This window comes from Maniola jurtina, chromosome 28 (assembly GCF_905333055.1).
Source record: "Maniola jurtina chromosome 28, ilManJurt1.1, whole genome shotgun sequence".
Classification (NCBI taxonomy): Eukaryota; Metazoa; Arthropoda; class Insecta; order Lepidoptera; family Nymphalidae; genus Maniola; species Maniola jurtina.
The window spans coordinates 1,839,347-1,855,092 of NC_060056.1; the positions used below are offsets into that span (position 1 = coordinate 1,839,347).

Here is a 15,746-nt window from a genome sequence, read left to right on the forward strand (position 1 = left end):
CGTGGTACGATCTGTGTGTCTGTGCGTCCGAGTCGCGCCTCGCGTCATTTGAAATTCGAATTTCAAATCGTTTTGAGCGCGCTGCATTACGTTGCGTTTTAAAAAAAAGATGACATAAAGTTTTATTTTTTTTTTATTTTTTTTTTAATAGTGCAGTGCTGCGTTCTAAAATACAACAGTTACGGGAAGTTAATTTTATTCTGTGTTCTTTTGTTTGGATTGCAAACATCGAGCGGAGATTATGGCGGTAATTTTTTGTTGTTTTAGCTTAATTACCTACTACTAGAAGCCGGTTGTTTTTAACCCCCGACCCAAAAAGAGGGGTGTTATAAGTTTGACGTGTGTATCTGTGTATCTGTGTGTCTGTGTATCTGTGTATCTGTGTATCTGTGTATCTGTGTATCTGTCTGTGGCATCGTAGCGCCTAAACGAATGAACCGATTTTAATTTAGTTTTTTTTGTTGGAAAGGTGGCTTGATCGAGAGTGTTCTTAGCTATAATCTAAAAAAATTGGTTCAGCCGTTTAAGAGTTATCAGCTCTTTTCTAGTTTTCTTGTATAAAACAAGGTTAGATAACCGTTAGTTTCATAATATTATGTCAATAGACAAATGTCAAGCTGTCAAGATGGACGTTGCCTAAATACATAATTATTTATTTTGAAAATGATGTTTTGGAAAACTCAAATACTTTGGATCGTCGGGGGTGTTATAAATTTTTAATTTACACTTGTAGCTTAATTAATACTAGAAGCCGGCTCTAATTATTATGAGTTTGAACAGCTGGGAAACCTCTTGGGAATCTTATTAATATATCGTACTAATATTATAAAGGCGAAAGTTTGTGTGTATGTGTTTATGTGTGTGTGTATGTTTGTTACTCCTTCACGCAATAACTACTTGGCGGATTTGGCTCGGAATAGATAATATCCTGGATGAGCACATAGGCTACTTTTTATCAGTGTTTCCACTTCATTTCGAAAAACCTAAATCCACGCGGGCGAAGTTGCGGGCATCAGCTATTAGTTACTTATTTTAATAAGAATTTAACATAATCCATACTTAATATTATAAATGCGAAAGTGTGTCTGTCTGTCTGTCTGCTACCTTTTCACGGCCCAACAGTTTAACCGATTCTGACGAAATTTAGTACAGGACAATGGATATAGGCTAATTTTTATCCCGGAAAATAAAAGAGTTCCCACGGGGTTCCCATGAGAACTCTTTGATTTTCCGCATAAAAAGTAGCCTATGTCCGTCCCCGGGATATAAGCTAAACCTGTACAAAACGTCAGAATTGGTTAAACTGATGGGCCGTGAAAAGGTAGCAGACGGACAGACACACAGACATACAGACAGACAGACATACAAATACACTTTCGCATTTATAATATTAGTATGGATGTACTGGCACCATTGATGTACCTAACTGGCACTGATCTATAAATTCGACCCCCACATACTTACCCGCCTACGCAAGGCATGTAACAAAATCCAAAAATGTTTAAGAGGGCTCTTTCCGTCACTTGTTTCATACAATCGTAGTTCCAATTTCATTTGAATACTAAGCAACCAAAGTCCATGTTTTGCAGACATATTCTAGAAACTAATATCTGTGTCTGTGGTGTTTTAGATTTTTCTAAATATATGTAGTTTCAAAATTACAGGAGCTCAAAGATTTGTATGTAAATTTTTAAGACCGCGTAACTTTGAAACCGAATATTTTAACAGAAATCTGGAAAACCACAGGCATAGATATTAGTTTTTTCTAGTATATGTCTGCAAAATTTCATGGACTTTGGTTGCTTAATCTATACTATCTATACTAATAAATAAAATTGGAGTGTCTGTCTGTAATTTCGAAATAACTACCTCATATTAAGCTCATATGGTTATTTGAACGATACCATAACTGAATCACACGTTTTTAAAATTTTTGTCTGTCTGTCTGTCTGTCTGTCTGTCTGTCTGTCTGTTTGAAAAGGCTAATCTTTGGAACGGCTGAACCGATTTTGACGGGACTTTCACAGGCAAGTAGAGGATTGACCAGGGCGTAAAATAGGCTACTTTTTTAACCGACTTTTAAAAAGGGAGTTGTGTTTTTCTACCTATGTACACCGAAATCTCCCAGATTTCTGAACCGATTTGCGTCATTTCTTTTTTAATCGATAGAGGAACTTTGCGACATTGTTTCATAAAAAATTAGGAGTCCAACTCCTCAATCCTGATGCTGCAGGGGATCTGACCAATCCACGCGGGCGAAGCTGCGGGCATCAGCTAGTATTCAAATGAAATTGGAACTACGATTGTATGAAACGAGTGACGGAGAGAGCCCTCTTTGTTATACCCATCTTGTCCACCTACCTATACCAGTCAGATTACCTACTTTCTTTTTATGACACCCAAAGTAGGCAGGATTTCTTTTTTTAGAAAAATCTATAGCTAACTAATAAAGCAAGGTAGGTAAAGTCTGTTCGCTTACATACGGTCGCCTTCGTGCCGTAAAATCAAAGGCGCCGCCGCGGCTGGAAAGATGCTATTGGGATGCACAATGACTTTCTAAAAGTCATTGGGGATGCACACCCGCAGGGGAATTTGGCATCTATTTACTCATACTTTTCATAAAAATTATCTTTGCTACCTCACTTGTGTTTATTAACTATTAGAGGATGCCCGCGACTTCGTCCGCGTGGAATTAGGTTTTCAAAGATCCCGTGGGAACTGTTTGATTTTCCGGGATAAAAAGTTGCCTATGTCAATTATATGGACGCAAGCTACCTTGGTACCAAATTCCATGGAAATCGGTTAAACGGATGGGTCTTTAGGAATCCCGTGGGAACTCCTCGATTTTCCGGGATAAAAAGTAGCCTATGTCCGTCCCCGGGATATAAGCTAACTCTATACCCGTCAGAATCGGTTAACGTTGGGCTATGGAAAGGTAGCAGACAGACAGACAGACACACTTTCGCATTTATAATATTAGTATGGAGGAATACTAGATAATACCCGTGTCTTAGTCCGCGTGGATATAGGTTTTTAATCCCGCGGGAACTCTTTGATTTTCCGGGATAACAGTTATAGTCTATGTTAAATCAAGCCTACGAGTATCTCCATTCCACAGCCAAATCCGTCAAATGGTTTTGTATTTATGTGTGTTCCAACGTAGCACCTAAACTACTGAGCCGGTTTTGATGAATGAGGTGTCAATCGATTTTTTGTAACATAGGCTATACTTTATACGAAAAAAATTGGCCTGACGGATGTTACATCTAAAAAAGTGGGGGTCTTCAAAATTTTTTTTGCTATTGTATCGAGTGGGATACCAAATGAAAGAGGAATAAATTCTGCGTTCATAAATATAAATATAGTAAGTACAATGTTTAAATACACCAAGCGACAGAAAAACAATTTTATACTATTACTCTGCCCGCGGCTTCGCCCGCGTGGATTTCGGATTTTTTAAATCCCTCGGAACTCTTTGATTTCAAGGATAAAAAGTAGCCTATGTCCTTCCCCGGGATGTATCCCAAATCTGTACCAAATTTCATTAAAATCGGTTCAGCGATGGGGCCGTAAAAACCTACAGACAGACACACAGACAGACAGACACACTTTCGCATTTATAATATTAGTATGGATCTATCGCTATCATCGGCAGTTCGCGGGTAGTAGTCGGGTTTAGTGTTGTTTAACTTTTTCGAAATCGGACACGGATTGAAAGACAAACGAGTAACTTAGTGCTTGATTACTAACTGGTTCTTGAAACACAGTTAATATACGGTACCTAGGTACGATACATTCTTAAGCTGAAGACACATGACGCCACTGACATTCGACACATAAGTATGTCGACATTACTCAGAGAAGAATGTATGTGTCGCAGCGAAATGGCATAAGCCGGGAGTTAGCCAACTTCCTTAAGTAGGGATATGGCTAACCTCCGGGAGATGTTAAAACGATAATTCAATTAGACTATTCCAATAAACAAATCTACTGATATCATAGAATACAGAGCATCTGATAATAATATTAAGATAAAAGTACCCAATAGAACTTAAGTTTAATATTTATGTTCACTTCTAACCAATTAACTAACTTTAGATTTTGGCGCCCTTCTTCTTCCTCTAGGACTTTACGATTACATCGAATGTGGTTCAGAACGAAATCACATCACACTAATATTATAAAGGAGAAAGTTTGTATGTGTGTGTGTGTGTGTGTTGTGTATGTTTGTTACTCCTTCACGCAAAACTACTGGACGGATTGGGCTGAAATTTAGAATGGAGATAGATTATAGCCTGGATTAGCATTCCGGGATAAAAAGTAGCCTATGTCTGTCCCCGGGATGTAAGCTAACTCTGTACCAAATTTCATTAAAATCGGTTCAGCGGTTGAGCCGTGAAAACGTAGCAGACAGACAGACAGACAGACACACTTTCGCATTTATAATATTAGTATGGATATCATTAGTGAGATTGTAATATCACGGCTTTGACAATATACCTGCGACATATACATCGAGTGTCTACACTCGTCTGGACCCGGTTTAACTCTAACTAGCTGATGCCCGCGACTTCGTTCGCGTGGATGTAGGTTTTTAAAAATCCCGTGGGAACTTTGATTTTCCGGGATAAAAAGTAGCCTATGTGCTAATCCAGGGTATAATCTATCTCCATTCTAAATTTCAGCCCAATCCATCCAGTAGTTTTTGCGTAACAAACATACACACACACACACACACACACACACACACACACACACACATACAAACTTTCGCCTTTATAATATTAGTGTGATAGTGTGATGTGATGTATAGTTTCGTGGTGTGTCTTTAGCTTTAGAAAGATCGCGTGATACCTAACCTCACCTACTTGCATTACATTAGGTAGGCACCGTCTACTTGCATTGTTTACGATCTGTATGCACGATTCCGATTGTTTATGTCATTAATTTTTTAAACAATTTATCGTGCTATAATAATCTATACATATAATAAAATTGTAGAAAAGTGGTGTCTGTACAATGGAAATATATTAAAAAAAAGTAGCAGGGGTTGTTATTATATCGATGCCGAACCCGAAATTGTAATTAATTTTTTTTTTGTCTGTTTGTCTGTGTGTTTTTGCACGCTAATATCAGAAACGGCTTATTCGATTTAGATACGGTTTTCACTAATATATTGTAGTAAGCTTCACTTAACATTTAGTGTTTATTTCATGTCAATCGGTTCATAAATAAAAAAGTTATGTCAATTTAAAGAATCACGGCGAACATTTTTAACGTACAGAGTACGTACTACACGCCTCGCGCCTGAGCGTCCGTGGCTATATGAAGCGCGCTGAGAGCCATTCCACGCGAACGAAGTCGCGGGCACAGCTAGTTATTGGAATAATTTTGTTTTTCTTGCTTTAAATTTCTGGTCTGGTCTGGTGGAGTGGAGGCTTCGGCCGTGGCTAGTTACCGCCCAACTGGCAAAGCCGTGCCGCCAAGTGATTTAGCGTTCCGGTATGTCGGTAGAAACCAAAGGAGTATGTGTTTAATGAAAACTGCCATACCCCTTCCAGGTTAGCCCGCTTCCATCTTAGACTGCATCATCACTTACCACCATGATATTGCAGTCAAGGGCTCAACTTATAGAATCTGAATAAAAATTAAAAAAAAAAACCGGCCAAGTCCGAGTCGGACTCGCGCACCGAGGGTTCCGTACTCGGGTATTTTTTTTTTTCAACATTTTGCACGATAAATCAAAAACTATTGTGCATAAAAATAAATAAAAATCTGTTTCACAATGTACAGGTTAAAGCCCTTTCATATTATGATACCCCACTTGGTATAGTTATCTTACTTTGAAAATCGAAACACATTTTAATTTTTTTTAAATGATGTAACCACAAATTCGCGGTTTTCAGATTTATTCCTGTACTTGTGCTATAAGACCTACCTACCTACCTACTACCTACGGGAAGTACCCTATAGGTTTCTTGACAGTCACGACGGACAGACAGACAGACAGACAACAAAGTGATCCTATAAGGGTTCCGTTTTATCCTTTTGAGGTACGGAACCCTAAAAATTAGAGGTGAGTGCCTAGGATCAAACCTCTTGAATAGAATGCTGGAAACTGAATGATGCAATTAGAATATCAATTAATCTTTTAGATACGCAATTTAAAATGACTCAGTTAGTTCTAGTAAAGTAATAAGTATAATTAAAAATACGTAATGAAGTGGCTATTAATAGTACTGCCAAGGTTGTAAGATTTTGCATTTGTTATCGACGACACAAAAGATCGGTCAAGTGCGAGTGGGACTCGAATACGAAGGGTTCCGTATCATCGTACCTACAACAACTACTTCCGTGCCTCGAGTATGTCAAGCCGTCTGTCTGTCCTTTGCCTGATGTCTCTCCAGTCGTGTCGGATTTCCGGGCTATGAGAGTGAGGGAATAGAGAGTAGGTAGAAGCGCATAAGTGTACCAATTGGCCACCGAGGCCGAAATTCGGTCTGGAGGACATTTTACTTAGATCCATGCTCAGTAGTGTGCCGACGATGGATTGAGATGATAACGATGATAATCACACTTCACACTAATATTATAAAGGCGAAAGTTTGTGTGTACGCGTGTGTGTGTGTGTGTTTTTTACTCCTTCACGCAAAAACTACTGGACGGATTTGGCTGAAATTTGGAATGGAGATAGATAATATCCTGGATTAGCATATGAGCTACTTTTTATCTCGGAAGATAAAAGAGTTCCCACGGGATTTTGAAAAACCTAAATCCACGCGGGTGAAGTCGCGGGCATCGGCTAGTAATTGTATATACCTAATACCCAGTGGCGAGCACAGGGTTAAGGCCAGGATAAGCATTAAGGTATGAACTTATTTTCTGGCAGGTCATAATGGAAAATAAGTGTTGATTAATGATAACTAGGGTAGGCAATACTTTTATACCTCTATGAGCTGCACGCCACTGTAATACCTACTTAGCATACACGCAATGCGTTGTTTACCTATACTTACTTAGGTATCTATATACATATAATAAAATTGTAGAAAAGTGGTGTCTGTACAATGGAAATATATAAAAAAAAAGTAGCAGGGGTTGTTATTATATCGATGCCGAACCCGAAATTGTAATTAATTTTTTTTTGTCTGTTTGTCCGTTTGTCTGTTTGTCTGTGTGTTTGTGCACGCTAATATCAGAAACGGCTTATTCGATTTAGATACGGTTTTCACTAATATATTCTAGTAAGCTTCACTTAACATTTAGTGTTTATTTGATGTCAATCGGTTCATAAATAAAAAAGTTATGTCAATTTAAAGAATCACGGCGAACATTTTTAACGTACAGAGTATAATATGCTGCCCGAAAAGTCACTATTCCACGCGAACGAAGTCGCGGGCATTGCTAATAATACATAAGATCTTATGATCTCTTCATTTTAACTAAAACTATCAGTCATAAATCTTTCGTTATCTTTTGGTTGTTTTGTTGATAAGATAAATTTTTGCTTCTGTTTTAATAGACTACTGGTTAGCAATTAAAAAAGGCCTCGATAGCTCAACGGTTGAGGAGCAGACCGAATTCCGAAAGGTCGGCGATTCAAACCCCATCCGTTGCACTATTGTCGTACCCACTCCTGGCACAAGCTTTACGCTTAATTGGAGGGGAAAGGGGAGTGCTAGTCATGATTAGCATGGCTAATATTCTTTAAAAAAAAGGCTTCCAAAAACCGGTCAAGTGTGAGTCGGGCTCGCATACGAAGGTTTCCGCATCATTGTACAATATTATGTACTTTTCAATTTTATTTATTTATTTACATGGCAGCCATTTTGAAATTATTGTTATTTGTTGATATAGCGGTAATAGAATAGACACTCTGTGAAAATTTTGACTCTCTACCTGGGATAATGACATCTGCACATGGCTACTTTCTCAATCAAATTATGGGTAGTGAGAAAGACTTTGAATTTATTGCACTGTATTAAATGTAAATAGTTCTTGTTTATTTCGTTAGGTTAAGAATTTTGTTATATTTAATTAGATTACATTACCAATTTGTCATTATGCTGGTTTCTATAATTTTATTGTATAGCTATAATTAATAAACTCAGTGCCCGGTAAAACCAACTGTGGTTTTTGTGGCGCTGAATGTAACAAAAACTCTCTGTATATTTTTTAATGTCAATAATAATAAATAAATAAATAGATTATAATAGGGCTGACATGTACATATAAAATGTATAAAAGCCCTTAAATAAAAAAAGAAAAAAAAAAACTCTACCTATCACGGGTCATGAAATACAGCCCTTTGACAGACAGACAGACGGACCGTGGAGGCTTTAGTAGTAGGGTCCCATTGCAAGCTTTCAGGTACGGAACCCTAAAAAGGTTTTACAAATCGGCTCAAATTAATTTTCGTTATTCATTCGATTGGAGTATTTATTCATCCAAGTTCGATTGTCGATTTTTTTTCAATTGTTTTCCGACTGTCGATTTTTCTTGTGAAGACGAATGAATATGTCGACATTCGATTGTTCATTGTCGATTAATATCAGAACAAGATAAAGTTGAAAACTACAAGTGTAAATTAAAAATTTTCAACACCCCCGACAAATCATTTTCAAATAAATAATTATGTATATCTAGGCAACGTCCATCTTGACAGCTTGACATTTGTCAATTGACACTTGAATATTATGAACCTAAGGGTTATCTAACCTTCTTTTCTACAAGAAAACTAGAAAATAGCTGATAACTTTTAAACGGCTGAACCAATTTTTTTGGATTATAGCTAAGAACACTCTCGATCAAGCCACCTTTCAAACAAAAAAAAGTAAAATCGGTTCATTCGTTTAGGCGCTACGATGCCACAGACAGATACACAGATACACAAATACACAGACACACAGATACACAGATACACACGTCAAACTTATAACACCCCTCTTTTTGGGTCGGGGGTTAAAAACTGCGATCGTCTTAATAAACGCTAAATATTATAGTAAAATTGTTTTTCTGTCGCTTGGTATATTTAAATGTTGTAACTAACTAGTACATTTATATTTATGAACTCAGAATTTTCTCCTCTTTCATTTGACACCCCACTCGTTACAATAGCAAAAAAAATATTTTGGAGACCCCTACTTTTTTTGATGTAACATCCGTTAGGTCAATTTTTTTTGGTATAAAATGTTGCTTATGTCATCCGGACCTTTACGACGAATCGATTGACAGCTCATTCATCAAAATCGGCCCAGTAGTTTAGGCGCTACGGTGGAACACACAGAATCTGGATACAAACATACACACATACATACTAAACTGCTAAAATCATAACCCTTCCTTCTGGTTTTGCCGCAGTCGGGTAAAAAAATTTGACCTTGTGGTTTTATAAGCTGGGTGATGCCAAATATGGTATTTTAAGAATTAACTTTTCCGGTAAACAACTATAGCCGTCTGTGACTAATTTTAGTCACATCCTCCATACTTTAATATTATAATTACGAAAGTGTGTCTGTCTGTCTGTCTGCTACCTATTCACGGCCCAACAGTTTAACCGATTTTTGATGTTTAGTACAGAGTTAGCTTACATCCCAGAGAAAGACATTTAAGCTACTTTTTATCCCGGAAAATCAAAGAGTTCCCACGTGATTCTTTATGGTTCATCCGCTTAACCGATTTATATGAAAGGTACAGAGGTAGCTTGCATCCCGGAAAACGACATAGACAACTTTTATCCCGGAAAACCAAAGAGTTTACGGTATTTTTGCGGGCATCATGTGTATGCTATTAAGTTTTCCAGATAAATAATTATAAACAAGTGTAAATTAAAAATTTATACCTAACACCCCCGACAAGTGAAGGTTACAGTAACTAGAAAAGAGCTGATAACTTTCAAACGGCTGAACCGATTTTCTTGGATTATAGTTAAGAACACTCTCGATCAAGCCACCTTTCAAACAAAACAAACTAAATTAAAATCGGTTCATTGGTTTAGGAGCTACGATGCCACAGACAGATACACAGATACACACGTCAAACTTATAGCACCTCTCTTTTTGAGTCTGGGGTTAACAATGCCAATAATAGGTATTATGTTATCAAAAGCATTAAATAGCTTCCTAGCTATACAATACACACGTCAAACTTATAACACCTCTCTTTTTGGGTCGAGGGTTAACAATGCCAATAATAGATATTATGTTATCAAAAGCATTAAATAGCTTCCTAAGATATACAACTTTCTAAGACCTTACACAGTAAGGTCAAAGTCTGCATTTTTGTGGTTGACCTTATTCTGTTAGCATGCAATATTATTATTACTCGCTATTCCAGTTTAAAGTCGAATCAATTGAGATAATCACACTTATATTATATAAAGGCGAAAGTTTAGTAACTTGTGTGTATGTATTTGTGTGTGTATGTTTGTTACTCCTTCACGCAAAAACTACTGGACGGATTTGGCTGAAAGGAATGAAGATAGATAATATCCTGGATTAGCACATAGACTACTTTTTATCCCGGAAAATCAAAGAGTTCCCACGGGATTTCGAAAAACCTAAATCCACGCGGGCGAAGTCGCGGGCATCGGGTAGTTTATTATAAAGAGGTAAGAGGAGAGGAAGTTTGTAAGTTTGTTTATAGGGGTAATTTCTGGAACTACGGAACCGATTTTGAAAATTCTTAATTTCCTAAGTAACATAGCTGGCTATATTTTATTAACTCCCGACCCAAAAAGAGGGGTGTTATAAGTTTGACGTGTGTATCTGTGTACCTGTCTGTGGCATCGTAGCTCCTAAACGAATGAACTGATTTTAATTTGGTTTTTTTTTCGGGAGTGTTCTTAGCTATAATCGAAGAAAATTGGTTCATAGTTATCAACTCTTTTCTTTTATACAGGTTTTTGAGTCGGAGGTTTTTTAAATTTATTAAATTTTATTAATTAGGTACTAGCTGATACCCGTGACTTCGTACGCGTGGATTTAAGTTTTTTGAAATCCCGTGGGAACTCTTTGATTTTCCGGGATAAAAAGTAGCCTATGTGCTAATCCAGGATATTATCTATCTTCATTCCCAGCCAAATCCGTCTAATACCTACTTAGTTTTTGCATGAAGGAGTAACAAACATACACACGCACATACACACATACATACATATGTACAGAAACTTTCATTTTTATAATATTAGTGAGATTATTTGTGTGTATTTTGTTTGCAGGGCATGAACCTACGGCTGGCCTTCGCCATCATATCCGGCGGCTGCTGGTCCGCCTTCCAGCACGGGTACAACACGGGGGTCATCAACGCGCCTCAGGCTGTAAGTGACCTTTGTTTTCAGTTTTAGGGTTCCGTATCCGAGGAAACCCGTGCTGAGGTGTATAAGTGATTTTGTAAAGTGGTGATTAAAAAAAACCGGCCAAGTGCGAGTCAGACTCGCGCACTGAGGGTTCCATACGCGGGTATTTTTCCAACATTTTGCACGATAAATCAAAAACTATTGTACATAAAAATAAATAAAAATCTGTTTTAGAATGTACAGGTAAATCCCTTTCATATGATACCCCACTTGGTATAGTTATATTACTTTGAAAATTGAAACACATTTTAATATTTTTTTAAATGATGGAACCACAAATTCGCGGTTTTCAGATTTATTCCTGTACTTGTGCTATAAGATTTACCTATCTGCCTTTCATGATTCTAGGTCAACGGGAAGTACCCTATAGGTTTCTTGACAGACAGACAGACAGACAACAAAGTGATCCTATAAGGGTTCCGTTTTTCCTTTTGAGGTACGCAACCTTAAAAAAGAATATCCGGCTGAGTTTGTTGTGTGCTCTTCTCAGACTTGGGCGCGTTTGGAACCCTTGTAGCTTTAGTTATAAGTTTACGTACTTAATTATCACCACTATATTATTATCATCTTTCAAATCTAACAAATCGGACACCAAAACGTGTTGTGTACAGTAGCTAAGCTACCTATTTTGAATAAATGATTTTGACTTTGACTTTGATTTTGACTGCTAATTAGTGGGCCGTGCGGCGATGGTTTGAGACCTAAATAAATGACTTATGATGATTACAATCCGGGTATCTTTAAAACAAAAGTGAATAGGCATCTTCTAGGTAAACGCATCCCATCTAAGGCTACATCATCACTTTACATCAGGTGTGATTGTGGTCACTTCACACACCTTTGCGAACTATCAGGCAAGCAGGTTCAGTATGTTTTCCTTAAAACACCGTTATAAAGCAAGTGGTATTTAATTGATTAACTTTTTTTTCAGGTGATGTCAGAATGGCTGCACAAAGAAGCTCTGACCGGGACGAACATAACTATAGCAGCAAAAGATGACCCTAAAGTGACCACAGTATGGTCGATAGCCGTCGCTATTTACTGCGTGGGGGGCATGATAGGTGGCGTTATCACAGGCGTGATAGCTGACAGGTAACGTGATACGATGTGATAGGTAAATGATAATATGCCAGAGTGTCAGCGCCAATATGTGTTAGATTTAGGTTTAAAGTTATTAAAAACCCCCGAGACAAAACCTCTAAAAAGTAAAAATAAATAAGTAAATAGGTATGTAATGTAATGTATTGGCCATTTAAGTTTAATATAATTAGTAAAATTTTTATCCAAGCGCTCGTCGCCGCCAAAGGTAACAGAAACAGCTATGAAAGTCTGTTTTTAACCGACTTCCAAAAAAGGAGGAGGTTCTCAATTCGTCGGGATCTTTTTTTTTTATTTTTTATGTATGTTCCCCGATTACTCAAAGACCCCTGGACCGATTTGGAAATTTTTTTTTTTGTTTGAAAGGGTATACTGTGCAGGTGGTCCCATATAAATTTGGTGAAGATCTGATGAATATCTTCGGAGATGGAGAACAGAATTCCTCAATGGATAAGAGCAAATTGCTCGCGATCACTGTAATAGCTTAGTAAACAGTAGGGTTTTAACTGGGCATAGCATATTATAGTACAGTGGGGCCACTAAAAATTGTGAAATAAAAAAACCAAAAACACTAAAAAGTAGAAAATAATTTTTGTTTAGCTACACATGTAATGTACCTAGGTATGAAGTCGAGCGAGTATATTAAAACAAAATTAGAAATCCAAGAGTGAAGCTCGCCCGACTTCATACCTAGGTACATTACATGTGTAGCTAAACAAAAATTATTTTCTACTTTTTAGTGTTTTTGGTTTTTGAAGTCGGTTTTATTTTTCTTTTGAAAATTTTTTATTTCACAATTTTTAGTGGCCCCACTGTACTATAATATGCTATGCCCAGTTAAAACCCTACTGTTTACTAAGCTATTACAGTGATCGCGAGCAATTTGCTCTTATCCATTGAGGAGTTCTGTTCTCCATCTCCGAAGATATTCATGAGATCTTCACCAAATTTATATGGGACCACGGTCTGCACAGTATACCCTTTCAAACAAAAAAAAAATTCCAAATCGGTCCAGGGGTCTTTGAGTAATCGGGGAACATACATAAAAAAAAAAAAAAAAAAGATCCCGACGAATTGAGAACCTCCTCCTTTTTTGGAAGTCGGTTAAAAAAATTTCAAAAGAAAAATAAAACCGACTTCAAAAACCAAAAACACAAAAAAGTAGAAAATAATTTTTGTTTAGCTACACATGTAATGTACCTAGGTATGAAGTCGGGCGAGCTTCACTCTTGGATTTCTAATTTTGTTTTAATATGCTCGCTCGACTTCATACCTAGGTACATTACATGTGTAGCTAAACAAAAATTATTTTCTACTTTTTTGTGTTTTTGGTTTTTGAAGTCGGTTTTTAATACTAGTGTGGGTTATTATTTCTTGTACGATGGTACGGAACCCTTCGTGTGCGAGTCCTTCTCGCACTTGACCGATTTTTTTTAGATTCGGCAGAAAAGGCGGCCTTCTCCTCAACAACGTGCTAGTCTTCGTGGCGGTCGCTCTAGAAGGATGCTCCAAGCTGGTTAACTCGGCAGAAATGCTAATTGTTGGAAGGTAATATTTTTATTCGATGACTGCGATGTTGTGGGCTCTTCTCAGACTTGGGCGCGTTTGGAACCCTCGTAGCTTAAGTTTTAAGTTACGTAATTAATTGTTACCACTATATCACAGATTTATACAAAAATCTTGCAAAAGTCAAGTTTAAGGAATTAGCTCTAGTATCGACTAATTTGTGAGTTACAGTCGATACTAGAGCTAATTTCTTAAACTGGACCCTTTCAAGTAAAGATTTTTATATGAATAGGTGGGGATGATACTGTTATTGTCGCAAATAGAATGCCATAAGACTACTTTGTCTAAACAGTAAATTATATTTTGTAATAAGTTAAGTAATAATAAAACAGTTAACTTCTATTAAGTAATTAAATGATGTGAAATGCAACGATAGAGGATAAAGAGCTGGGAACTTAAAAAAAATAAATTGGTTTAAGTTTAGATTAAGTATATTTACAATATTAATATTATAAGTGATAGTTGTTAAGGTTGTTGCACTGTAAATAGCAACAGATAAAACAGTTATATAAAAAAAAGCCTGCTTTGTCGTATTAGATTACAAATTGCGAAAAACCAAATAAAATTTGAATTTCGCGGGCAGACCCGTCGCATCCACACAATTTTAAGGGCACAGACAGTATTTTTCTGCCTTTCGCGGCGAGCTATACATTCAGAGACATCACACTAATATTATAAAGGAGAGAGGAGAGAGGAGGATGTGTGTGTGTGTGTGTGTGTGTGTGTATGTTTGTTACTCCTTCACGCAAAAGCTACTAGACGGATTGGGCTGAAATTTAGAATGGACATAGATTATACCCTGAATTAGCACATAGGCTACTTTTTATCCCGGAAAATCAAAGAGTTTCCACGGGAATTTTAAAAAACCTACATCCACGCGAACGAAGTCGCGGGCATCAGCTAGTCTATAATAATTTTATGGAACGTTCGCTGGATAGTTCCTCGTTGAAGTGTTACGTTTCAGATTGGTGATAGGCATTAACAATGGCCTCAACGCCGGGTTGGCGCCTCTGTATTTGTCCGAGATATCTCCTGTTTCTATACGAGGATCGGTGAGTATAAATAACTCAAAATTAAAAAACCCCCAACACTAAAAAACCTCTAAAAGAAATAGTTTTCTTTATAAGCTTGTTTTCTAGTGAAAACAGCTGATAACTTTCAAACGGCTGAATCGATTTTCTTCGATATTTATAGCTAAGAACACTCTCGATCAAGCCACCTTTCAAACAAAAAACTAAATTAAAATCGGTTCGTTCGTTTGGGAGCTACGATGCCACAGACAGATACGCAGATACACACGTCAAACTTATAACACCCCTCTTTTTGGGTCGGGGGTTAAAAATAAAATATCAGTGAAGTTCTAACAGTGCGTAAGTCAGTTTTGGCGGGTCAACATTTGACCATTCTATGAAAATTGTTCAGCCGCTTTCATTCGACCACTCAATCTTGTATTTTATGTCCTTTTCAAAATATTATTTATTGCGTACAAAATAAGAACTCCAAACACCTTAAAGCGCAGGCCACACCGCCAGCTAGCGGGCGGGCGGGCTAGGCAAGTGGGCGAAGCGAACGAAGGAAACTATACAAACTACGCGAAATATTGGCGAGCTAAACTATGGGGTTCACACCGAAAACTACGAACAGACGAGCGACGGGCGGAGCGGGCTAAGCGGGCGAAGCGGGGGGCGCTATATGACGTATGATATAGCATATATGACATATTCAT

The 15,746-nt window shown here is 37.4% G+C and overlaps 2 protein-coding genes across 2 annotated transcripts in view; one reads left to right on the forward strand and one right to left on the reverse strand.

Moving 5' to 3' along the window:
* LOC123879691 (solute carrier family 2, facilitated glucose transporter member 1-like) overlaps nucleotides 1–15,746 on the forward strand; it is a 21,916-nt gene continuing 6,170 nt past the window's right edge. Inside the window, exons 1-5 of the mRNA XM_045927570.1 lie at nucleotides 1–247; nucleotides 11,219–11,317; nucleotides 12,288–12,448; nucleotides 13,892–14,002; nucleotides 14,985–15,072. Of these exons, the coding sequence (XP_045783526.1) occupies nucleotides 242–247; nucleotides 11,219–11,317; nucleotides 12,288–12,448; nucleotides 13,892–14,002; nucleotides 14,985–15,072 (465 nt within the window). The 5' untranslated portion in view covers nucleotides 1–241. The remainder of the gene's footprint in view (nucleotides 248–11,218; nucleotides 11,318–12,287; nucleotides 12,449–13,891; nucleotides 14,003–14,984; nucleotides 15,073–15,746) is intronic.
* LOC123879705 (exopolyphosphatase PRUNE1-like) overlaps nucleotides 14,884–15,746 on the reverse strand; it is a 16,970-nt gene continuing 16,107 nt past the window's right edge. The window contains exon 9 of the mRNA XM_045927598.1: nucleotides 14,884–14,925. Coding sequence (XP_045783554.1) covers nucleotides 14,921–14,925 — 5 coding nt within the window. The 3' untranslated portion in view covers nucleotides 14,884–14,920. The remainder of the gene's footprint in view (nucleotides 14,926–15,746) is intronic.